The sequence below is a fragment of the Hylobates moloch genome, unplaced genomic scaffold (genome assembly GCF_009828535.3).
Source record: "Hylobates moloch isolate HMO894 unplaced genomic scaffold, HMol_V3 SCAFFOLD_4, whole genome shotgun sequence".
Lineage (NCBI taxonomy): Eukaryota > Metazoa > Chordata > Mammalia > Primates > Hylobatidae > Hylobates > Hylobates moloch.
In genome coordinates, this window is record NW_026652279.1 from 99,917,095 (window position 1) to 99,941,747 (window position 24,653).

The 24,653-nt window shown below is 39.9% G+C and overlaps 1 protein-coding gene across 4 annotated transcripts in view; it reads left to right on the forward strand.

Moving 5' to 3' along the window:
• The window catches only part of LOC116467169 (zinc finger MYM-type protein 2), a 142,727-nt gene that overhangs the window by 35,883 nt on the left and 82,191 nt on the right, over positions 1-24,653 (forward strand). For 3 of the 4 annotated variants that reach the window (XM_058437786.1, XM_032150692.2, XM_058437787.1), the window contains 2 exons: positions 12,685-13,541; positions 22,512-22,797. In XM_058437786.1, the coding sequence (XP_058293769.1) occupies positions 12,695-13,541; positions 22,512-22,797 (1,133 nt within the window). In that variant the 5' untranslated portion in view covers positions 12,685-12,694. The remainder of the gene's footprint in view (positions 1-12,684; positions 13,542-22,511; positions 22,798-24,653) is intronic. The other variant, XM_032150693.2, reaches the window with a different exon arrangement.

Consider the following 24,653-nt stretch of genomic DNA (forward strand, 5'->3'; position numbering starts at 1 on the left):
TGTGTGTGTGTGTGTGTGTGTGTGTGTGTGTGTGTATGTGTGTGTGTCAAGGTAAATTTTTTTATACTGAGGTCTGGGTCAATAAATTTGGAACTCACTGTTTTAAGGCATAAAAAATGACTAGATTCAACTTTGTAACATATTAAATAATCATCCATTGAAAACAAAAAAAAAAAGATTTTTCCTGTTCTTGCTTATTTTTCCATATAAACTTGAGAATCAGTTTATCTAATTAAAAATTCTGTTAGTATATTTATTGGGATCAAAGTAAGTTTGCAGATAATTTAGGGAAAATTGATATCTTTATGTTATTGAATCTTGCTTTGGAATTAGGTTTGTTTTTGTTAGTATTAGTACTGTGATGAATTCACGGATTTAAGCATATTTGAGGCCGGGCATGGTGGCTCATGCCTGTAATCCCAGTGCTTTGAGAGGCTGAGGTGGGAAGATCACTTAGGGCCAGGAGTTCACGACTAGCCTGAGCAACATAGGGAGACCTCATCTCTACAAGAAATAAAGCAATTAGCTAGGCATGGCGGCACATGCCTGTAGCTCTAGCTTCTCAGGAGGCTGAGGTGGGAGAATCACTTGAGTCCAGAAGTTCAAGGCTGCAGGGAGCTATGATGATGCCATTGCATTCCAGCCTGGGTTGCCAGTGAGACCCTGCCTCTAAAAAACAGAAACAAAAACCAAACAAAAAAAAACAAACAAAAAACCAAAACCACATATTTGATGTGTTTTAATTAATTGCAGTGATTTTTATTCATTTTCAAATTGTCCTCTCTTTGGCCAGTTGGAGCCTATTCATGTTGGCTCTGGAGTCCTTTTAACTCCATTAGTCTTCAGTAGCTTTCTTGCTATCTACTATAAGCAAGTGTTTTGGACTAATCTTATACATTTCCTGCCTCTGACCTGCAATATACCATTTCTCCAAGGAGCCCTGGTTTCAGTAGGTGGGAAATGGTATTTTCATCTATTGGATTTTAAGTTTCTGGACTCATATTTTTAACATGGAGAAGTACCTTTTTCCTCCTGTAAATAAGAATTTTTTCCTAGCATTCTGTTCATTTTTGTGGATATCTTTTCTTATCTGAATATATTATTTTCTTAAAAGTTTTTTCCCCTTAGATGGTTACCGTTTCTACCAACTTGAGTTTTTCATCCCATTTGTTTTCATCATGAAGATATCTTTCATATCTTTACTCAGCTGTCAGGTAGTCCTTGGTTGTCTGTTCGTGGTTAAGAATTCATGTCTAAAAGCTGCGTGAACACTCTAAGCCATTGAGGGTCACAGTACACTGTTGATGTCACACTTCATTAAGGGATGATCTGGGTGGATGTTTGTTGGGAAATCTCCATTCTTGGGTATCTTTTTATGAAATCATGTTTTCAGAAAGAGCCTTCCAATTTCCTGAATGGGGAGATGTGTGACTTGCAGTTTTAGGTGGAGGTTAGGTCTCAGCACCAGTACTGAGTATGTATCAGTTTATTTTATACCTCAGATTCAACTGAAATAAAGGGCTTGCCCCTGAACTGTGCCTTATATCTTCCTGTCCAAAGTCAATCTTGTACTTTCTCCACAGATTAAACTTGTGGATTTATTTGGATGGGAAAGGAAATGTAGGTTTCTAATTGCTTTTCAGTAGTTTTCCCTGAGTTGTCTATTAGCTTTTTTTTTTTTTTTTGGGAGACAGAGTCTCGCTCTGTCACTTAGACTGGAGTGCAGTGGCCTGATCTCGGCACACTGCCACCTCCGCCTCCCAGGTTCAGGTGATTCTTATGCCTCAGCCTCCTGAGTAGCTGAGATTACAGGCGCGTGCCACCATGCCTGGCTAATTCTTGTATTTTTGGTAGAGATGGGGTTTCACCATGTTGGCCAGGCTGGTCTCGAACTCCTGACCTAAAGTGATCTACCTGCCTTGGCCTCCCAAACATTAGCTGCCCTACGTACATCATCTCCTTTGGAGAAGAGATGCTGCTATTAGGTTGGTGCAAAAGTAATTGCAGTTTTTGCCATTACTTTCAGTGGTTCCTGAACCTGTTGAGTATTCTATTTTGAACTGTTGCCTCATTCCTCTGAAAATTGTTATGTTGATGACGATACTTCCTACCTTGACAAGTGAATGTTAACTGCAGTTTGATTTGTAATTTGTTCATTTCTAAACTTTGCTTCCTGTGGGTTCAGTGTTTACCTTTTTCAGGCCTGCTAAGTCAGATACAACTAATCCATGCTTATCTGCCTTCCCTCTTCCAAAATTGTAGTGCACTTGAATTCTCTCCTATCTCCCCTTCCTCGTAGGTTTGTTCTTTTTAAAAAAAAAAAAAAGAAAAAACCCTTATCGTAGATTTAGTTGACCTTTGGATGGGAGCAAAATTTTATGGCCATTCAGTTGTCTGATTTCTACGTATTAATTTGTTATGTAGATAAAATTATTTTACTATGTAAACTCACTGTCTATAATAGTTTTTCAGGTAAATCTTTCGGGTCTTTGGGGTAAAGAATTGTATAATTTGTATATAATATTTTCCCCACTTTCACTTTTTTTTTTTTTTTTTTTGAGATGGAGTCTCATTCCGTCGCCCAGGATGGAGTGTAGTGGCACAATCTTGGCTCACTGCAACCTTTGCCTCCCACGTTCAAGCAATTCTCCTGCCTCAGTCTCCGGAGTAGCTGTAATTACAGGCGTGCGCCACCATGGCCCGGCTAATTTTTGTATTTTTAGTAGAGATGGGGTTTTGCCTTGTTGGCCAGGCTGGTCTCAAATTCCTGACCTCAGATGATCCGCCTACCTCAGCCTCCCAAAGTGCTGGGATTACAGGCATGAGCCACCGTGCCCGGCCTCACATTTTTTTATTTCTTCATTTCTTTTTTGTATGATCACATTGGCTGTTACTTCTAGAACAGTGCTATATGGTAATAGTAGAAGAATGATCTTGTCTTATTCTTGACTTTAATGATAATGCTTTTAATAATTCTTTCTTTCTATAATTCCTTCTTCCTATTTTATTAGGAATTTCTATTCTTTTTTTTTTCTTTCTTTTTTGAGATAGAGTCTCGCTGTCTTGCCCAGGCTAGTGTGTAGTGGTGCAATCTTGGCTCACTGCAGCCTTGACCTCCTGGGCTCAAGTGATCCTCCTGCCTCAGTCCCATAAGTAGCTGGGACCACAGGCGTGCATCACTATGCCCATCTAATTTTCCTATTTTTTGTAGAGTTGGTGTTTCTCCGTGTTGCCCAGGCTGGTCTCCAACTGCAGGCTCAAGAGATCTGCCTGCCATGGCCTCCTAAAGTGCTGGGATTACAGGCGTGAGCCACTGTGCCCGGCCAGGAATTTTTGTTCTTAACATTTTAAATCTGTCATATTAACTCAGAACTATTATAAGTGCCATGAATACATACTGACTTATACTACTCTTTGCTGTAAAAAAGAGTTCACCTTAGCTTTCTTTGTAATTCTTTACCAATACTTAGTGTTTAGATAGGCTTGTAAGGGAGAAGATGATGAATACTTTCGTTGAAGCACTTTGAAGTGCTTTCTTTGTGATTTTGTTTTTTGAAGATTCATCAGTCTTTTTCAGCAAGTACTAATATTTTCTTGATACAAGTATGTGAACATTTGTATTTTAACTATCACCTTTTCATTGTTTTTTCATGACAACATCAACTGTTGTGTTAATTCTCACTGAATCAAAATAAAGACCAAATAGAACTGAAAGCATTTATGATTTATAATGTGCAATATCACAAGGCAGCTTAAAAATTAATTGGAAACTTACTGAAATTCTGAGGTACAAGCACCAGTTGTCTGGTAATTGTTTAGGAGTTAGGTAAGTAGGAGTGTGCTAAGTGGTTTTCACATCCAGTTATATCTTCGAATTAGAAGAAAAGCCATGTGAACAATTTTTATACCATTTACTGTGGTAAAATGGAAACTCAGATAAGTTATTTGCTAAGTCTTAAATAGCTAGTTAGAATTGACTGGAGGTAGAATAGTGGCGGCTACGTGGAGTAGATTTTACTTTGATAATGGAGAAGTGGTCAACTTCTAACTGGATTGTCTTTCTTTAAAGGACTAAGTAGATGTTTTCTGGTTGAAACATTATTTCTATGATGTGTAGAAGTGACCAATATTATTTACAGTCTATGGTTTTAAAATAGCTGTCATAGTTGAATGGTTATTCTGTTTTGAGAAGTAGATTGCTGCAGGGATCTAACTGTGGTAAAGAAAGACGTATTTTAGGCTACACTGTTTTCTTCTAAGGAGACCGATGACACATAGCAGCCACCAGAGGGAACTGTGAAATCAGTTCTAGCTTTTCTGCCCCAGAAGTGGTTTTCTTCTGTTTTAAGTATGCCAAAACAAAGGAGCCAAATAACTTATATATTAAAAGCCTACACATTTTATAACATCTGTAGATTTGGGCTGAGCTGTTATCTCATTTCTGTGAAAATCATTATGTTGATCAGGTACTTCCCTTATGACAAGTGAATGTTAACCACAAGTTCAGCTTCATTGTGTTTTTTTTTGTTGTTGTTGAGACAGTGTTTCACTTTGTTGCCCAGGCTGGAGTGTAGTGGCATGATCTCTGCTTACAGCAACCTCTGCTTCCCTGGCTCAAGCGATCCTCCCACCTCAGCCCCTGAAGTAGCTGGGACTACAGATGTGCACCACCATGCCCAGCTAATTTTTGTATTTTTTGTGGAGTGAGGATTTCACTCAGTCACCAGGGCTGGTCTCTAACTCCTAGATACAAGTGATCTGCGTGCCTCTGTCTCCTAAAGTACTGGGATTACAGGTGTGAGCTACCATGCCTGGCCCCATTCATTGTTTTTTAAATCCCACTGTAGGTTGGTACTTTGGGCTTGCTGTTTCTTTTGAAGCTTGTGTATTTTGAATATTGATTTGGTTATTTTATCGAATGGCTGTGTTTTTTTTTTTTTTTAAAAATAAGAGCTGTGGCCGGGCACAGTGGCGCCTGTAATCCCAGTTACTCAGGAGGCTGAGGCAGAGAATTGCTTGAATCCAGGAGACAGAGGTTGCAGTGAGCCGAGATCATGCCACGGCACTCCAGCCTGGGCGACAGGGCGAGACTTGGTCTCAAAAATGAAAAAAAAAAGAAAAATTTAGCCTGGCGTGGTGGCACGTGCCTGTAGTCCCAGCTACTCGGGAGGCTGAGGCACAAGCATTACTTGAATCCGGGAGGCAGAGGTTGCAGTGAACCGAGATTGCACCACTGCACTACAGCCTGGGCAACAGAGTGAGACTCTGTCTCAAAAAATAAAATAAAATAAATAAATAAATAAATAAGCAAGCCGGGTGTGATGGCATCTGCCTATAAATCCCAGCTACTCAGGAGGTTGAGACAGGCAGGTTGCTTGAGCTTGGGACTTCGAGACCAGGCCAGGGCAACATGGCGAAACCCTGTCTCTGCAAAAAAATACAAAAAAATTAGCCTGGCGTGTGGCATGTGCTTGTGGTCCTAGTTACTCAGGAGTCTGAGACAGCAGGATTCCTTGAGTCCAGGAGTTGGAGGTTGCAGTGTTGCAGTGAGCCTAGATCGCACCGCTGCACTCCAGACTAGGCAATAGAGCCAGACTCTTTCTCAAAAAAAAAAAAAAAAAAAAAAAAAAAAAAAAAAAAAAAGATAATTCTGTTTAAAAGCTTAACCCAGCACACACCTATAGTCCTAGCTACACAGGCAGGAGAATCACTTGAGCCCAGGAGTCCAGCATGGACAACATAGAAAGATCGCCATCTTAGCCGGGCGCGGTGGCTCACGCCTGTAATCCCAGCACTTTGGGAGGCTGAGGTGGGTGGATCACGAGGTCAGGAGATCGAGACCATCCTGGCTAACACGGTGAAACCCCGTCTCCACTAAAAATACAAAAAATTAGCTGGTCGAGGTGGCGGGCGCCTGTAGTCCCAGCTACGTGGGAGGCTGAGGCAGGAGAATGGCGTGAACCCCAGGGGGCGGAGCCTGCAATGAGCCGAGATCGCGCCACTGCACTCACTCCAGCCTGGGTGAAAGAGCGAGACTCCGTCTCAAAAAAAAAAAAAAAAAAAAAGGAGGGGTGATTATTTAACTTACCCAAAGACCTATAAATTACTACTTCATATCCTAAGACATTATTTCAGAAATTAAAATATAAACATCATTACTCTAAGACAGTTCCTTCATAAGGAAAACTTGTTTATAGCAAAAATAAGATATACTAAGCAGAAAGTTTCAGATTAGTCCTTTAGTTACTTTTAAATAAATTAGAAAAAAAATTTTTTAACATTTCTATTGCAGAAAGTTTTAAAAATTGAAATATACTGAATAACATTTTCATTCAAAATTTTCATAACTAATTAAATTAAAATTTTTTTAATACAAGTACCATCAGTAATAGCTAACATTCTTTTAATGGTTATTATGGACCAAATATTCATGTCAAACACTATAGCAACCCCTTAAAGTAGAATCATTATATCAATTGTACAGATTAAAAAAAAATCCTCCACGGGGCACGGTGGCTCACACCTGTAATCCCAGCACTTTGGGAAGCCGAGGCAGGCAGATCACTTGAGGTCAGGAGTTCGAGACCAGTCTGGCCAACATGGTGAAACACTGTCTCTACTAAAAATACAAAAAAATTGGCCAGGCACAGTGGCTCATGCCTGTAATCCCAGCTACTCGGGAGGCTGAGGCAGGAAAATTGCTTGAACCTGGGAGGCGGAGGTTGCAGTGAGCTGTGATCGTGCCACTGCACTCCAGCCTGCAGCCTGGGCAACAGAGCAAGGCTCTGTCTCAAAAAAAAAAAAAAAAAATCCTCAACAGTTAAGTAAGCTGTTTAAAACCACAGCAAGAAAATGGTAGAGGTCAGGATTTAAATATTCACAGCTATTAAGCAAAATGAAATTAAATATTAATAATGTAAATAAACAATGCAGCTCTTATTTTTTTTTCTTGAGACAGAGTTTCTCACCATCGCCCAGGCTGGAGTGCAGTGGCGTAATCTCAGCTCACTGCAGACTCCATCTCCTAGGTTCAAGTGATTCTCCTGCCCCAGCCTCCCGAGTAGCTGGGATTAAAGGCGCCTGTCACCATGCCTGGCTAATTTTTTGTATTTTTGGTAGAGATGGGGTTTCACTATTTTGGCCAGGCTGGTCTCAAACTCCTGACCTCGTGATCTGCCCACCTGGGCCTCCCAAAGTGCTGGGATTACAGGTGTGAGCCACCGCACCTGGGCCCCCTGCTAAATTGTGTGTGTGTGTATATATGTATGTGTAGGAAAGATGGGGTTTTATCATGTTGACCAGGCTGGTCTCGAACTCCTGATCTCAGATAATCTGCCCGCCTCAGCCTCCCGAAGTGCTAGGGTTACAGGCGTGAGCCACCGTGCCCAGCCTAATTTTTGTATTTTAGTAGAGACAGGGTTTCACCACGTTGCCCAGGCTGGTCTTGAACTCCAGAGCTGAAACAATCCTCTCGCCTCAGCCTCCCAAAGTGTTGGGATTACAGGCGTGAGCCACTGCACTCAGCCCATTTTCTTTAAAGCAGTTATAAATGTATCTTTTGCCATTTTCCAATCTCAGCATGTCTTTCATCTGACAGCAGATAGACACACAGCTCTTTCTCTGAGAGGAAGAGAGACTGGTTTTGAAATTGAGCTCTGTGTATAGTGTTTGACTCCTTTACTGTCTTGGGACCTTGGGCAGTTTTAATATGTGAGCTGCTGCTGTTTTATTATAGAAAAAAGTTCTGTTTTTTTTTTAAGTCAAAGGGGTTGTCACAGTTATGTGAGAATAAAATAAGACCTTGGTATTCTGTAAAATATTGTATGTTTTTGAAAATATTCCATTTTCTTACTTTGTTGAGTGGTGGAACACTAGAACTTGGTTTAATGAGGACACTTAATGGTCAGAGAATAATACAGCATATATAAACTAAAGGGCTAGAGTGTATACTTGGATAATTAAATAATGCTGTTACTTAAAAATAACTTTGATAGTTAAAGTGAACATAATTGGCTTTGGTTTCTGATCTTTCCACAAACATTTGGGACAATTGTCTACTCTTTGCTCAAGCATTGTGTTAGGTCTTAGAGATTCAGTGAAAAGACAAGTTACGGCCGGTCATGGTGGCTCACACCTGTAATTCCAGCACTTTGGGAGGCCAAGGCGGGTGGATCATGAGGTCAAGAGATCGAGACCATCCTGGCCAACATGGTGAAACCCTGTCTCTACTAAAAATGCAAAAAATTAGCTGGGTGTGGTGGCGCGTGCCTGTGGTCCCAGCTACTCAGGAGGCTGAGCCAGGAGAAGCGCTTGAACCCAGGAGGTGGAGGTTGCGGTGAACCAAGATTGATCGTGCCACTGCATTCCAGCCTGGGTGACAGAGACTCCATCTCAAAAAAAGAAAAAAAAAAAAAAAGAAAAGACAAATTACTTTAATGTTTCATTAAAAAGTTAGTATACACATATTTGAAGTCTGTGAAAAGTGCTTATTCTGCCTCTCTTTTTGTATCTAGAGATTGCATCTTTGACTGGAATTTTGCCAACTGTATATCATCTTCCGCTACTGACTCCTTTTCCTTCCTTTATTCAGTCAGGTGCTTAGCTGCATGAAACTCTAGATTAAAGCAGAATCCAAAGTGCATCTGGTTGACCACTCACCCTCCCCTGCCTAAACTTCTGCCCTTTCTAGCAAACTACTTCTATCAGTGTGATGTGATCCTCTCAAGAGTTTTTTTTTTTTCTCCCCATGAATTTATGTACAAATATATATACTTCAGGGAAAATATCGTATATATATGTTTTTGGGATATGCGTAACATCACAGTAGTAATTTTCTTTGTGTACTATAACTTTGTAATTTTTAATTTTTGTGGGTACTTTGTAGGTGTTTTTGTGGGTACATTGTAGGTATATTTATGAGTTACATGAGATTGTTTTTTTGTTTTTTGAGACAGTCTCACCCCATCACCCAGGCTGGAGTGCAGTGGTGCAGTCTCTGCTCCCTGCAACCTCCACCTCTCAGGTTCAAGCAATTTTCGTGCCTCAGCCTCCTAAGTAGCTGGAATTACAGGTGCATGCTACCGTGCCCAGCTAATTTTTGTATTTTTAGTAGAGATGGGGTTTTACCATGTTGGCCAGACTGGTCTCTAACTCCAGACCTCAAGTGATCTGCCTGCCTCAGCCTCTGCCCGGCCACATGAGATGTTTTGATACAGGCATGCATTATGTGATAATCACATCATGGAGAATGGAGTATCCCTTCAACTGTTTATCCTTTGTATTGCAAATAATCCAGTTATACTCTTATTTTAAAATGTACAATTAGATTATTATTGACTATAGTCACCCTGTTGTGCTATCAAATAATAGGTCTTATTCTATTTTTTTGTGCCCATTAACCCCCACCTCTCTACTATGCTTCTCAGCCTTTGCTAAGCATCCTTCTACTCTATCTCCATGAGTGTTCTGTAACTTTTTAAAGTCATCAGTATACCTTGTAGATTTTTTTTCATGTCAGTAAGAGATCTTACTTTTAAAATACCCTAATCTGTTTACTTTTTCTCATCTCCCATCACCACCCCTTTTTCAGCCACTGTCATCTCTCACTTGGACCGTTTCAATGGCCATCTAGTTTGTTTCTTTGCTTCCAGTTTTTCCCTCTTGTTCCCACATAGCAGCCACAGTGATGTATTTAAAACCTGAGATTGTATCACCTTTTTGCTGAAAACATGGCAATGTTTCCTGTTCCAGTAAAATCCAAACTTTCACCTTTAGTTAGAATTAATGCTTTCTAAGCCTAGGCAGGGCTGTTTGTCTGTTTTGATTACTGATTTTTCCCATGTGCCTAGAAAGTATCTTGTGCATACTAGGTGCTCTGTAAATCTGTTAAATGTAATTAATGAATTAGCTAGTTGGCCTTGATGTGTTATTCTCTGCCTATTTATCTCATTTTATCCTCCTCTTTGCTTCCTACTTTGATCTGCCACAGTGGCTTTATTCTGCTGCTTGGATTGGCCAACTTCATTCCCTCTAGGCTTTGCAGAAGCTGTTTTCTTTGCCTGGAATATCCTGTCCCCAGTTTTCTCACAGCTGAATCTTATCATTTCGTATTTCAGTGTAAATGTCACTTGCTTAAAGAGATGTTCTCTGATCACCAAACTAGTTATCTCGTCACCTTCTGTTATTCTGTTTAAACATTTTTAAATTTAGTTTAAAAAAATTGATAAATCACGTGGCCTAAAATTAAAATGCTACAAGACGTACAGTGAAAAATGCCTCTACCACTGTCATCTGTAAATCAAAGCAATACATATTAGTCTCTTTTTTATCCTTTCAGAGGCTCTTTAAATGCAGTGTTTTTAAACCAGTCTTTAAGAACTATATAGCCAGTATCTCCTCATCTTTTCAGATAATGCACTATGAAAATTAGGCCAAACCACTGTATATAAGCCACTTAAATTTCCTATTCATCCTGTCTACAATTTTATCTATAGTCTGTACTTGCGCTTCAGTTTTACCTCTTCTAGTTGGTTCCCCTTGCATTTTGCCCCCCAAGTTTGATCTGTGAGATCAAAGTGGTTCTTGTTCAGAATTAGTGATATTACCACCTGAGCCTATGATCTGTCTCATCTCCATTTGCTCAGTAACTTTGTTCTAGAAATTTTCTCTCTGTGTGTGTGTGTGTGTGTGTGTGTGTGTGTGTGTGTGTGTGTGTTGTGTGTGTGTGTGTGTGTGTGTGTGTGTGTGTGTGTGTGTGTGTTTTCTTTTGAGACAGGGTTTGCTCTGTTGCCCAGGCTGGAATATAGTGGCACAATCATAGCTCACTGCAACCTCGAACTCCTGGGCTTAAGTGATCATCCTGCCTCAGCCTCCTAAGTAGCCAGGACTACAGATGTGCGCCACCATGACTGGCTGACTTTTAAATTTTAGTATTTAGTAGATTTGAGGTCTTGTTATGTTGCTCAGGCTGGTCTCGAACTCCTGGGCTCAAGCAGTCCTCCCACCTCAGCCCCAAAATGCTAGGATTACAGGTATGAGCCATTGTGTCTGGCCTGAGGTTATTTTCTTAACTCTGCTATTTTCTTTGGCTTCAGCACAACCTGCCATATAGGAGGTGTTTAGAAAATATTAGTCGAATATAGCAGAATGATGAATTTTGAACTCTTGAATTTTAGAGACCTGGGTATTCAACCTAGCTATGTGACTTGGGCAAGAGAGTTAGCATCTGTAAGCCAGAATTTCTTTTCTTTTCTTTTTTCTTTCTTTTTTTTCATTTTGAGACAGGGTCTCACTCTGTAGCTCAGGCTGGAGCGCAGGGGCACAATCATGGCTGGCTTCAGTCTCAAACTCCTGGCCTCAGATGATTCTCCTCTTCAGCCTCCTGAGTAGCTGGTACTACAGGCATGTGCCACCATGCCCGGCTAATGTTTGTATTTTTTGTAGAGATGGGGTTTTGTCATGTTGCCCAGGCTGGTCTCAAACTCCTGGGCTCAAGTGATCTGTGCACCTCAGCCTCCCAATGGTCACATTGCTTTCTCTTTTACTTGTAGTCTCCCTCTCCATGTCTTTTGTAAGGGTACTTGTGAGTGCATTTGTGACCCACCCAGGTAATCCCATATAATCTCACTTGAAAATCCTTAATGTTAATCATATCTGCAAAGTCCCTTTTTCCATGTAAGGTAACATTTATAGGTTCCAGGAATGGGGACCTGATGTCTTTGGTGACCTTTATTCAGCCTGCTACTGGTATATAAAGCACACAGCATAGTGCCTGGCAAAAAAAAGGATTTATGCTTTCCAGATAGGGTCAAGAAAGATTAAAATTTTCAGAAAGATTTAATTGTACAATTAATGGGAGCCAGAGAATATGAGAAAAGTGGGTTAAAAAAAGATGAGATGGCCAGGCACAATGGCCCATGCCTGTAATCCCAGCACTTTGGGAGGCTGAGGCCGAGTTCAGGGGATCTCTTGAGCCTAGGAATTTTGAGACCAGCCAGGGCAACATAGTGAGACCTCGTCTCTACCAAAAATAAAAATAAAATTAGTCAGGTGTGGTGGCGATGACCTGTAGTCCCAGGTACTTGGAGGTGGGAGGATCGCCTTAACCTGGGAGGTCGAGGCTGTAGCGAGCCATGATCACAACACTGCACTCCAGCCTGGGTGACAGAATGAGACCCTGTCCTTCCCCACCCCCCAAAAAAGATGAGGTAAGGGAAAGGATTATAGCATGTGACTTTATATGATACAGTGAATAAATGGGATAAATGTATAATGAAGTAATTATTTTTTGTCAGATTTTTATTTTTATTTTTTTTCCTGTTCAGATGTGTGGGAGGATTTATCCATACTTTTAGTGTTAAGGTTTATGGAGTAAATAGTGTACCCCTGAAAGGAGGTGGTGGTGGTAGGAATATATTGCATGTGATTACCATGAATATATTGCATATGATTAATTATCCAATAAAAATTGGATAATTGCCTTCCTTGTTATCCTGCAAAAGTTAACATGTAAACTATATGAAATGATTAATGAATGGATATCACATATTTTCCTGAATGTTAGACAAGAATCACTTCATTTAGAATAAAAATAAAATAAAAGTACCCTTTAAATCAATGGTTTCAGTTAGAGTAACATAAAAAGTCATACTGACATTTTAATTCTTTTTTCTATCTTCCTAACAGGTTCTTTGGCATGGACACAAGTTCAGTGGGAGGATTAGAATTGACTGATCAGACTCCTGTTTTATTAGGGAGTACGGCCATGGCAACTAGTCTCACGAATGTAGGAAACTCATTTAGTGGTCCAGCTAATCCTTTAGTGTCTAGATCTAATAAGTTTCAGAACTCGTCAGTGGAAGATGATGATGATGTTGTTTTTATCGAACCTGTACAACCTCCCACACCTTCTGTACCAGTGGTAACTGATCAAAGAACCATAACATTTACATCGTCAAAAAATGAAGAATTACAAGGAAATGATTCCAAAATTACTCCTTCCTCAAAAGAGTTGGCATCTCAGAAGGGAAGTGTAAGTGAGACAATTGTCATTGATGATGAAGAGGACATGGAAACAAATCAAGGGCAAGAGAAAAATTCCTCCAATTTTATTGAACGAAGACCTCCTGAGACTAAAAACAGAACCAATGATGTGGATTTCTCCACTTCCAGTTTTTCAAGAAGTAAGGTAAATGCAGGAATGGGTAATAGTGGTATCACCACAGAACCAGACTCTGAAATTCAGATTGCTAATGTTACAACTTTAGAAACAGGTGTAAGCTCTGTGAATGATGGCCAATTAGAAAATACTGACGGGCGAGATATGAACTTAATGATTACACATGTAACATCACTGCAGAATACCAACTTGGGAGATGTCTCTAACGGACTGCAGTCAAGTAATTTTGGTGTTAATATACAAACATACACCCCATCTTTAACTTCACAGACCAAGACTGGAGTAGGACCTTTTAATCCTGGTAGAATGAATGTGGCAGGAGACGTTTTTCAGAATGGAGAATCTGCAACTCATCATAATCCTGGTAAGCAGTAAGAGATACTCTACTTCATGTAAATGAATTTAAACTTTTGACTGCTGCTGTGTTCATTGTAGTAACTGGTATTACCTTGTTTAGTTTCATCATGTGAAATATGTTAATTATATTGAATTTTATCTTAAGTTTGGAATTTTAATAAGAATTGTAAAACCATGTATAGTATTTTTCTGTGGATTAATAGAAAGCTAATCATAAAGTAATTTTATATTTAAAGGATTTAAGAAAAAAATACTCTTCACATTCATCACCAAAGTCTGATAATTTGGCAGGGCACGGCCGCTCACACCTGTAATCCCAGCACTTTGGGAGGCCAAGGTGGGTGGATTGCCTGAGCCCGGGAGTTCGAGACCAGTCTAGGCAACATAGCAAGACACCATCTGTAAATTTAAAAAGCAAAACAAACAAAAGAATGAAGTGTGATAATTTAATATCTTGTTTGTCATGTATTACTTTTTGCTAATAGAATTTTTACTAGTGTTTTAGTATATAAATTAGAGAACCAAAAGATTAATATAATAGCACACTTAAAGAACAGTGTAATATTGTACAGTAATTGCATTTAGATTTTTTTTTGAGATGGAGTCTTGCTCTGTCACCCAGGCTGGAGTGCAGTGGCGCGATCTTGGCTCACTGCAATCTCCGCCTCCTGTGTTCAAGCGATTCTCCTCCCTCAGCCTTCCAAGCAGCTGGGATTATAGGCGTCCACCACCACGCATGGCTAATTTTTGTATTTTGTATGGGGTTTTACCATGTTGGCCAGGCCAGGCTGGTCTCAAACTCCTGACCTCAGGTGATCTGCCCACCTCAGCCTCTCAGAGTGCTGGGATTACAGGCGTGAGCCACTGCACCTGGCCGCATTTAAATTTATTTCTGCTTTCCCTGTGCTTATGTAATTTAATTAATTAGTTAATTTTTGGGGACAGGGTGTCTCTCTGTCGCCCAGAGTGGAGTACAGTGGCACAATCTCAGCTCACTGCAACCTCGACCTCTTGAGCTCAGGTGATCCTTCCTCCAGAGTAGCTGGGACCACAGCCTCCAGAGTAGCTGGGACCACAGGCGTGAGCCACCTTTCCGGGCTAGTTAAAAAAAAAAAAAAAATTATTTGTAGAGATGGAGTCTCACTGTGTTGCCCTGGGCTCAAACATTCCTTCTGCCTTGGCCTCCTAAAGTACTGGGATTCTAGGTATGAGCCACCATGCCCAGCCATTTTATTTTTTATTAAGAGTTGGCTAAGGTTTTCTTTTATTTTTCTCACATTTGAAGAAAGCCAAACATCACCCTTTTTTTTCTTTTCTAAAACTACTTTAAAGTTATGATTGACATGCAAAAGGCTGTGTATATTTAATGTATACAACTCGATAATGCTGCGTTTATTTTTGACCACATATCTTTAGCTTTTAGTTAGCATTTTACTACTTAAAATTTTTTTAAAATTATTTTTATTTTTCAAGGGCATAAATAAGCAATACTTTTTTTTCTTATTTATTTATTTATTGACAGAGTCTTGCTGTGTCGCCCAGGCTGGAGTGCAGTGGTGCAATCTGAGCTGACTGCAACCTCTGCCTCCCTAGTAGCTGGAATTATAAATGTGTGCCACCATGCCCGCTAATTTTTGTATTTTTAGTAGAGACGGGGTTTCACCATGTTGGCCAGGTTGGTCTCGAACTCCTGGCCTCAAGTGATCCATCTGCCTCGGCCTCTCAAAGTTCTGGGATTACAGGTGTGAGCCACTGCACCCAGCCCCCCACCATTTTTTTTTTTTTTTTTTAAGGTTGATAGATTTCTTGACTATTTGAAATTGTTTTCTGTGAGCAGCCTTGTTCTGTGAAAACGTTAAAATATGGAAGTGATAAGAACTCTGTGCCAGCCTGGACAATATGGTGAAAAAATACAAAATACTGAAAATATGAAAAGTTAGCTAGACGTGGTGGTGCACACCTGTGGTCCCAGCTACTTGGGAGGCTGAGATGGGAGGATTCCTTGAGCCCCGTAGGCAGAGGTTGCAGTGAGCCGAGATTGCACCACTGTATTCCAGCCTGGGTGACAAAGTGAGACCCTGTCTCAAAAACAAAACAAACTCTGTGGCTTTTTCATGACATGTCTGTGGATGTCTCTCTCTCTTTAACTTCTCCTCCAATTCCTCTATGTGTGTGTGTGTGTCTATCTGCTTTTCTCTCTCACATACCTCTCTCTGACCCATTCTGTCATCATTTTAGGCTCATTATCCTAGGGATTGTGGAGAATAATGTGAAGTAACTAAAATCTAGGCAGTGTAGAATGCTCTATGAATTGCTAGTTATTTTTCTTATTTGTCGAGTAATGTCTGATGATTGAAGACTGCTTAGAAAATCTATAATTAAAAACAAGAGCTGGTGCCAAGCATGGTGGCTCATGCCTGTCATCCCAGCACTTTGGGAGACCAAGGCAGGAGGATCACTTGAGCTCAGGAGTTTCAGACCAGCCTCTGGGCAACAGAGCAAGACCTTGTCTCTACTAAGGATCAAAAAAACTAGCCAGGGCTGGTTGTGGTGGCTCAAGCCTGTAATCCCAGCATTTTGAGAGGCCAAGGTGGACTGATCATCTGAGGTCAGGAGTTTGAGACCAGCCTGGCCAACATGGTGAAACCCCATCTCGACTAAAATACAAAAATTAGTCGGGCATGGTGGTGCATGCCAGCTGCTCGGGAGGCTGAGGCACGATAATTTGTTGAACCTGGGAGGCGGAGGTTGCAGTGAGCAGAGATTGCACCACTGCACTCCAGCCTGGGTGACAGAGTGAGATTCTGTCTCAAAAAACAAAACAAAACAAAAACCAAAAAAAAACTAGCCAGGCATGGTGGTGCACACCTGTAGCCTCAGCTACTTGGGAGGCTGAAGCTGGAAGGTCATTTTAAGTCTGGGAGATCAGGGCTGCAGTGAGCTATGATTGTGCCATTACATTCTAGCCCAGGCAGCAGAGTGAGACATTGTCTAAAAAAAATAAAGAGAGCTGAGCATGATGGTGTGGGGTGTGGAGCTGTTGAGATATGAGGATCCCTTGAGGCCGGGAGTTGGAGACTGTAGTGCTGGTGCCTGTTAATAGCCAGCACACTCCAGCCTGCGCAACACAGTGAGACCCAATCATAGTCCTCCTGAGTAAAGATGACCACTATCAATGCTTTGGGTGGTTGTCTTTTAGTCTTTTTTTTTTGTATTTTGTTAACCTAGTGGAAATGCAGATCTGTGTAGTTTTGTTGTCTGTTTTTTCCTCCACTGCATTTTCTCATACCATTAACTATTTATATAAGTTTTAATGGCTGCACCAAGGGTATTGATGTAACATTTCCATATTTGGCTTTTACATTGTTTCCCATATTTTGCTGTTGTAGGTTTATGATGAAATATTTGTTCACATTCCTGATTATTTCCTTAGAGTATATTCCTATAAGTGAAGTTACTGGGCTAAATGATATGATTACTCCCATGCCCCTAATGATTTTTGGTTTAAAAATACATACCTGGTATATAGTAGTGTTAAAATAAATATGCTCTTTTTTACTCAGTTTTGAAATTTCTTGTTACTTCTAAAACTCCTTATAGGTAGGTAGAAGTGTGGGTATGTGTGTGTGGGTGTATGTGTGAGTTTGTATGAGCATTTTTAACTTACAGAAATATATTGTCATAATGCTTTTTAGAAAGCTCTTAGCAATTTATACTGTCATGAACTGTATGTTAGTCTTTCATTGTAAACTTGCCGCTTAAATAGTGCTCAAATTAGTTTTAAAATAGCTATCTTTTCTTTCTTATATGTAAAAATATAAAGAAAATAATGTTAAGTCTTACCACTGAGAATCAATTAATTAATGGTACATATAATTCTAACCTGAGATCATAGCATAGGTACAGTTTTGCAACCATTCCTGCCACTCCTTTTAATACCTAGCAGTAGATCTTGAAATTTTGTTCATGTCAATATATGCGTGTGAAATTTGTCTATTTTGTCTTTAGCTTGGTTCCAGTTTTTCCTACTTAGATAATTATTTTTAAGAATATTTTTGTGTATACATCTTGGGATACTTAATTCTTTAGGAATATTGCTGGATCAAAGAGACCGTATCATAAGAATTGTGTTCCTGTTTACTCAAACTCTGTAAACTCGTCATCAGAAAAACTGTACACAAAGAGACATATGAATTGGGTCTTGCGTTTATATGCTGATTTTATTTGTAATAGAGAATAATGGATGAAGAGCTATAAAATCTTGGCTATTTATATTGGTTCTTGGACTAATTGTTAATTGGGAAAATTCACCAGCTATCCTTTCATGAAATCCCTTGTATGAAATTGAAGGTTTAGACAAAATGATTAGGCCTTATCTATTCCTAAAAATTTTTTTGATGTTGGAGGAAATAAAAATGTAAAACTAGGGCAAATGTAAATTGAAAATAGAGAAGCACCATTCTTTTCAGTGTCAAGGCAATAGATGCCCTTAAGTTTTGATAGGCTTCTTTAACTATGTATTCAAGTGACGAGCCTACAAAATAGAACACCCCGAGGAGCCAGTATTTGTGTGGGCAAGAGCTGTTTCTTTTAGATATGTTCAAGCATAATTTTTGATTGGAGGCCTTTTTTCCTTTCGTAAGATGGAATTACCAGTTCTTCTAGTGACTTTCTTTCTCGTTGATTAGATTTTTACCCATTTATTGAAACTGGTCAGTTACTGTGATGATAGTTAAATAACAGAATTCTAGAATGCACTCTTTATTCTAATAAGTTTGGTGTGTTTTTGTTTTTGTTTTTCAAACTAAGGGGTATTAATACAGTCAGGTAAAATCTGAATAGCCCCTCGAAACCATTAGGTTGATGGACTGGGTCAGAACCAAAAAATCATCCTTTTTAAAGTTTTGGTAGTAAAGAAGTTTTCCCAAGCTCTGGTTATATTTTGTACTGCAAGGAAAATAATTTTTTTTTCCTGTGCAAGGGCAGCTTTTATGTATGGAAGTTCAAAATACAGGAGAAACTAGAAAGGAAAAAGAAATTTATGAGAGACCAGAGTAGTAGAAATTAGAAATGATAACCTGAAAAGTTTCAAAATGAAGATAGGTTATGGTATTGGTGGTGCCATGAGAGGCCTGCAGAACAGCAACTAGTGCAGCAAACTGGAGACTTCTTACTAAGCACTAAAGAAGCTTAGCATGAAAGAGAAAAGATGTCCTCTAGCATTAATGGTTACCACACCTCAGTACTGTGCTGTGCTGAACCTTTGCAGTGGTAGAGGAATTTGACGTTGGATTGGTCAGTACAGGCATACCTCATTTTGTAGTGCTTTGTTTATTGCACTTCACAGATAATTGCATTTTACACAAATTGAAGGTTTGTGGCAACATTGAGCCGAGTAAGTCTTTTGGCGTCACTCTTCCAACATCATGTGGTCAGTTCGTGTCTCTGTTTCACATTTTGGTAATTCTCACAATATTTCAGACCTTTTCATTATTATTATATCTGTTACAGTGATCTGTGATTAGTGATCTTTGACGTTACTATTGTAATTGTTTTGGATGCCACAAACCATACCCATATGAGAGTGAACCTAATTGATAAATGTTGTGTGTGTTCTAACTCTCCCTCTCCTTGCACCTGCCTATTCCTTGAGACACAGCAATATTTAGGTCAATTAATAGCCCTATAATGGTTGCAAGTATTCAAGTGAAAGAAAACCTTACATCTCTTGCTTTAAATCAAAAGTTAGCCCTGATTAGGCTTAGTGAGGAATGCATGTTGAAAAGCCTAGAAAGGCTGAGAGCTAGGCCTCTTGAACCAAACAGCCAAATTGTGAATGCAAAGGAAACGTTCTTGAAGGAAATTAAGACTGCTGCTCCAGTCAGTGAACACAGGAATGATAACAAAGTGAAATAGCCCCCCCCCCCCCTTTTTTTTTTTTTTTTGGAGACAGGGTCTCACTCTCTCACCCAGTCTGGAGTGCAGTGGTTCGAACTTGGCTCACTGCAGCCTCTGCCTCACAGGCTCAAGAGATCCTCCCATCTCAGCCTCCCGAGTAGCTAGGACCATAAGAATGTGCCACCATGCCTGGTTAATTTTTAAAAAATATTTTTTGTGGAGACAGGGTTTCACTGTGTCGCCCAGGCTGATCTCACACTGCTCAAGCGATCCACCTGCCTCAGACCCCCAAAGTGCTGGGATTACAAGTGTGAGCCACCGTGCCCAGCCGCAAAGCAGCCTTATTGCTGATGTGGAGAAAGTTTAAGTGGTCTGGCTAGAAGATCAAACCAACTATGACATTCCCTTAAGCCAAAGCTTAATCCAGAGTTAGGCCCTAACTCTTTTTCAGTTTTATGAGAACTGAGAGAGATAAGGAAACAGAAGAAAAGTTTGAAGCTAGTAAAGGTTGGTTCATGAGGTTTAAGGAAATAAGTCATCTCCATAACATAAACGTGCAAGGTGAAGCTGCAAGTGCTGACGTAGAAGTTGTAGCAAGTTTTCCAGAAGATCTAAGATAATTGATGTAGGTGGCATCATGAAACAACGGATTTTCAGTGTAGACAAAACAGCTGATGGCTCTCTTGTTAGGGGTTAATATAGTTAGTGACTGTAAGTTGAAGCCAGTGCTCATTTACCATTCTGAAAATCGTAGGGTCCTTAAGAATGATGATAAATGTACTCTGCCTGTGCTTTATCAGTGGAACAACAAAGCCCGGATGACAACATGTGTGTTTACAGCATGGTTTACTGAATAGTTTAAACTAGTGTTGAGACCTTCTGCTCAGCAGAAATGATTCCTTTTAAAATATTACTGCCCAGTACACCTGGTCATCCAAGAGCTCTGATGGAGATGTACAAGGAGATGAGTGTTGTTTTCATACCTGCTACCACAATATTCATTCCGTAGCCTGTGGATCAAGGAGTAATTTTGACTTTTAAGTATTACTATTTAAGAAATACATTTCGTAAGGCTATAACTGCCATAGATAGTGATTCCTCTGATGGATCTAGGCAAAGTAAATTGAAAGCCTTCTGGAAAGGATTCGCCATTCTCAGTGCCCTTATGAACATTTGTAATTCATGGGAGAAGGCCAAAACAGCATTATTAACCAGAGTTTGGAAGAAGTTGATTTCAACTCTCATGAATGATGGTGAAGGGTTCAAGGCTTTAGTGGAGGAAGTAATTGTAGATGTGGTGGAAATAGCATGAGAACTAGAATTAGTAGTGGAACCTGAATGAGGCCGGGCATGGAGGCTCATGCCTATAATCCCAGCACTTTGGGTGACTGAGGCAAATGGATTGGTTGAGGCCAGGAGTTCAAGACCAGCCTGGCCAACATGGTGAAACCCTGTCTTTACTAAAAATATAAAAATTAGCTAGGTGTGGTGGTGCACACCTGTAATCCCAGCTGCTTGGGAGACTGAGGCATGAGAATTGCTTGATCCCAGGAGGTGGAGGTTGCAGTGGGCCAAGACTGCACCACTGCGCTCCAGCCTGGGCTACAGAGAGAGACTGTCTCAAAAGAAAAAAAACAAAAACAAAAGTAGAGCCTGAAGATGAGATTGAATTGCTGCAATCTCGTGATAAAACTTGCATAGACGAGGAGTTGCTTTTTATGGTTGAGCAAATAGAGTGGTTTCTTGAGATGCATCTATTCCTGGTGAAGATACTATGAATGTTGTTGAAATGACAACAAAGGATTTAGAGTATTACATAAACTTATTTGATAAAGCAGTTGCAGGGGTTGAGAAGATTGACTCTGATTTTGAAAGAAGCTCTAGTGTGGGTAAACTGCTGTCAAACAGCAGAAGAGTTCATTGATGGGGTAAAGATCATTGTTGTCTTATTTTAAGAAATTGCCACAGCCGACTGGCAGCCACCATCGTGATCAGTCAGCAGCTATCAGCATTGAGGCAGGGCCCTCCACCAGCAGAAAGATTACAGCTTGATGAAAGCTCACATGATTAGTATTTTTTTTGGCAATAAAGTATTTTTAAATTAAGATATGTAGATTTTTAAAAGATATAATACTATTGTACAATTAATAGACTACGTTATAGTGTAAGCATAACATTTTTTGTGAAACCAAAAAAGTTCCCGTGTCTTGCTTTATTGCAGTATTAGCTTTATTGCAGTGATCTGGAACTGAACTAGAAATATTTCTGAGATATGCCTGTATACATTGGTTTAATGCCATCATTTCTGTGTTAACACTCTTTCTATGAGATTATGTGTTACATTTAAAGGCCATGAAACTAAACATGTATATGGAAAAGCTGTTCTTAAAAATACGTCTTGGAAATAATTATAAACTTTATTAGACTTGCATTACGTTTGTCAAAGATTCTAGTTCGGATTTTATTATTCTTTAATGTTGATATATGTGTTCCTTGCCTAAAGTAATATTTTATAAATACGTGAATACTTCCTGCTTAATAACTAGTGACATTTTTTAATACTTCCTATATGCCAGTTATTATGCTTTATTATATGTCTTACCTCATTTAATGTTTACCATTAGCATGAGGTTGATACCATTTCAGGCACTCTAAAGAGTTAAGTAGCTTCCCAATCTTGTAAGCGATGGAGCTGGAATGCGAACCATTCTTTTTTCTTTTAATTAATTTTTAAAAAATTGACAAAACTTGTGTATTTATTTATTGTGTACAACATGTTGCTTTGAAGTAGATATACATTGTGGGAATGGTTAGATTGAGCTCTGCGTTACCCGACATACTATTTTTTTGTGCTGAGAACACTTAAAATCTAATGTTAACTATTTTAAAGAATATAGTGCATTGTTACTGTGACATTCTTACTCCAAAACTTAGTGCTATATGCCTCTCTGCTATGTTGCTGTTCCGTTAACATCTTAAAATTGTACGAAATGGGAAGTTAATATTTCTCTGATAAATTTTATTGTGTATAAACAGACACTTGTTTCATTACTCTTTTCTTGTGCATTTTGTTTTTAAGATTCTTGGATCTCCCAGTCAGCTTCATTTCCCCGTAATCAGAAACAACCAGGGGTGGACTCTTTATCACCAGTGGCCTCACTTCCTAAACAGATTTTCCAGCCTTCTGCCCAACAGCAGCCTACTAAACCAGTTAAAGTCACTTGTGCAAACTGCAAAAAACCTTTACAGAAGGGCCAGACAGCTTATCAACGAAAAGGATCAGCTCACCTCTTTTGTTCTACCACCTGCCTTTCTTCCTTCTCCCACAAGCCTGCTCCAAAGAAACTCTGTGTTATGTGTAAAAAGTAAGGTTTACCTTTCAACATAATTCCATATAGTCAAATTTTGGTGTTGTAAAATTTTAAGAAAAGTGAAACAGATTTGTAATACCTTTGGAAACTTCCCTATCAAGTCCAGGTGGCATATGGATAAAAGGCTTCCTGTTTGGATAGGCATTGGAGTTGATTTAGATAGGTCCTTATAATTAATTTTGTCTGTAATCTCCATTGGACTCCTTGATTTTGTAACAATACATACTTACTTACATGATTAATGAGAAGAAATTAGTTCTTATAGTCAAAAATGCTAAGCAGTTTATGTGTGATTCTGTATTAAAATTGGTTAAATTTTACACTATCTTCAGATCAAGATTATAAAATTGGCAAGTCTTTGGATTTTATGTGTGTTTGTTTTGAACATTAAGTCATTAGAAATAGTATTTCAAGACTCAGGTACCAATTTTTAGCCAGCCTTAGAAAGACAGGATCCTCTCTTCTGCTGTTTTTTTTTTTTTTTTTTTTTTTTTAGGCAGAGTCTCACTCTGTAGCCCAGGCTGGCGTGCAATGGTGCAATCTCAGCTTACTGCAGCCTCTACCTTCCGGGTCCTCCACCTCCTGGGTATAAGCAATTATCCTGCCTCAGCCTCCCAAGTAGTTAGGATTACAGGCTTTTGCCACCATGCCCAGCTAATTTTTGTATTTTTAGTACGATGAGGTTTCACCATGTTGTCCAGACTGGTGTTGAACTCCTGACCTCAGGTGATCTGCCCACCTCAGCCTCCCAAAGTGCTGGGGTTATAGGCGTGAGCCACCATGCCCAGCCCTCTTCTGCTGTTTTTTTTTTTTTTTATCTAGCTTCACTGGTTAAAAATAGCTGGAATATGGTGTGTTATATGCAAGGTAAAGCCTGGTGGCCTTTCTGTACCGTATCTTGGAGCAGCTCAGTTCTGTGAAGCTATATTTAGATCTTGAATTTTACAAAGAGCTTAGTGTTCTGTACATGTTTAATAAATTCAAATACTGAAACAATTGTTACACAGATTGCTTTGCAGTAGTAAACTTAAATACTACAGTGTAGGATCTTGAAAATCAGAATAAAAGGAAAACTTCAAAGGTCATCAGTATTGTCAATTTGTTTTGTTTTTTTTTTTTTTTTTTGAGACGGAGTCTCGCTCTGTCGCCCAGGCTGGAGTGCAGTGGCGCGATCTCGGCTCACTGCAAGCTCCGCCTCCCGGGTTCACGCCATTCTCCTGCCTCAGCCTCTCCGAGTAGCTGGGACTACAGGCGCCCGCCACCACGCCCGGCTAATTTTTTTTTGTAATTTTAGTAGAGATGGGGTTTCACCGTGGTCTCGATCTCCTGACCTCGTGATCCGCCCGCCTCGGCCTCCCAAAGTGCTGGGATTACAAGCGTGAGCCACTGCGCCCGGCCTGTTTTGTTTTGTTTTGAGACGGATTCTCGCCCTGTCGCCCTGGCTGGAGTGCCGTGGCGCTGATCTCTGCTCACTGCAAGCTCCGCCTCCCAGGTTCACGCCGTTCTCCTGCCTCAGCCTCCTGAGTAGCTGGGGCTACAGGTGCTCGCCACCACACCTGGCTAATTTTTTGTATTTTTAGTAGAGACGGGGTTTCACCGTGTTAACCAGGATGGTCTCGATCTCCTGACCTCGTGATCTGCCTGCCTCGGCCTCCCAAAGTGCTGGGATTACAGGCGTGAGCCACTGTGCTCAGCAGTATTGTCATTTTCTAACATTTCTACTTACTGTTGGAGAGCCATGTTAATAGTGGGTGAGGTTATTTGGGGATGGGGTGTGTGGGTATGTTTAAGTTCAGTTATCCCTCTAGAACATATACCATATTCCTGTGACCCGGATACCTCTTACTTTC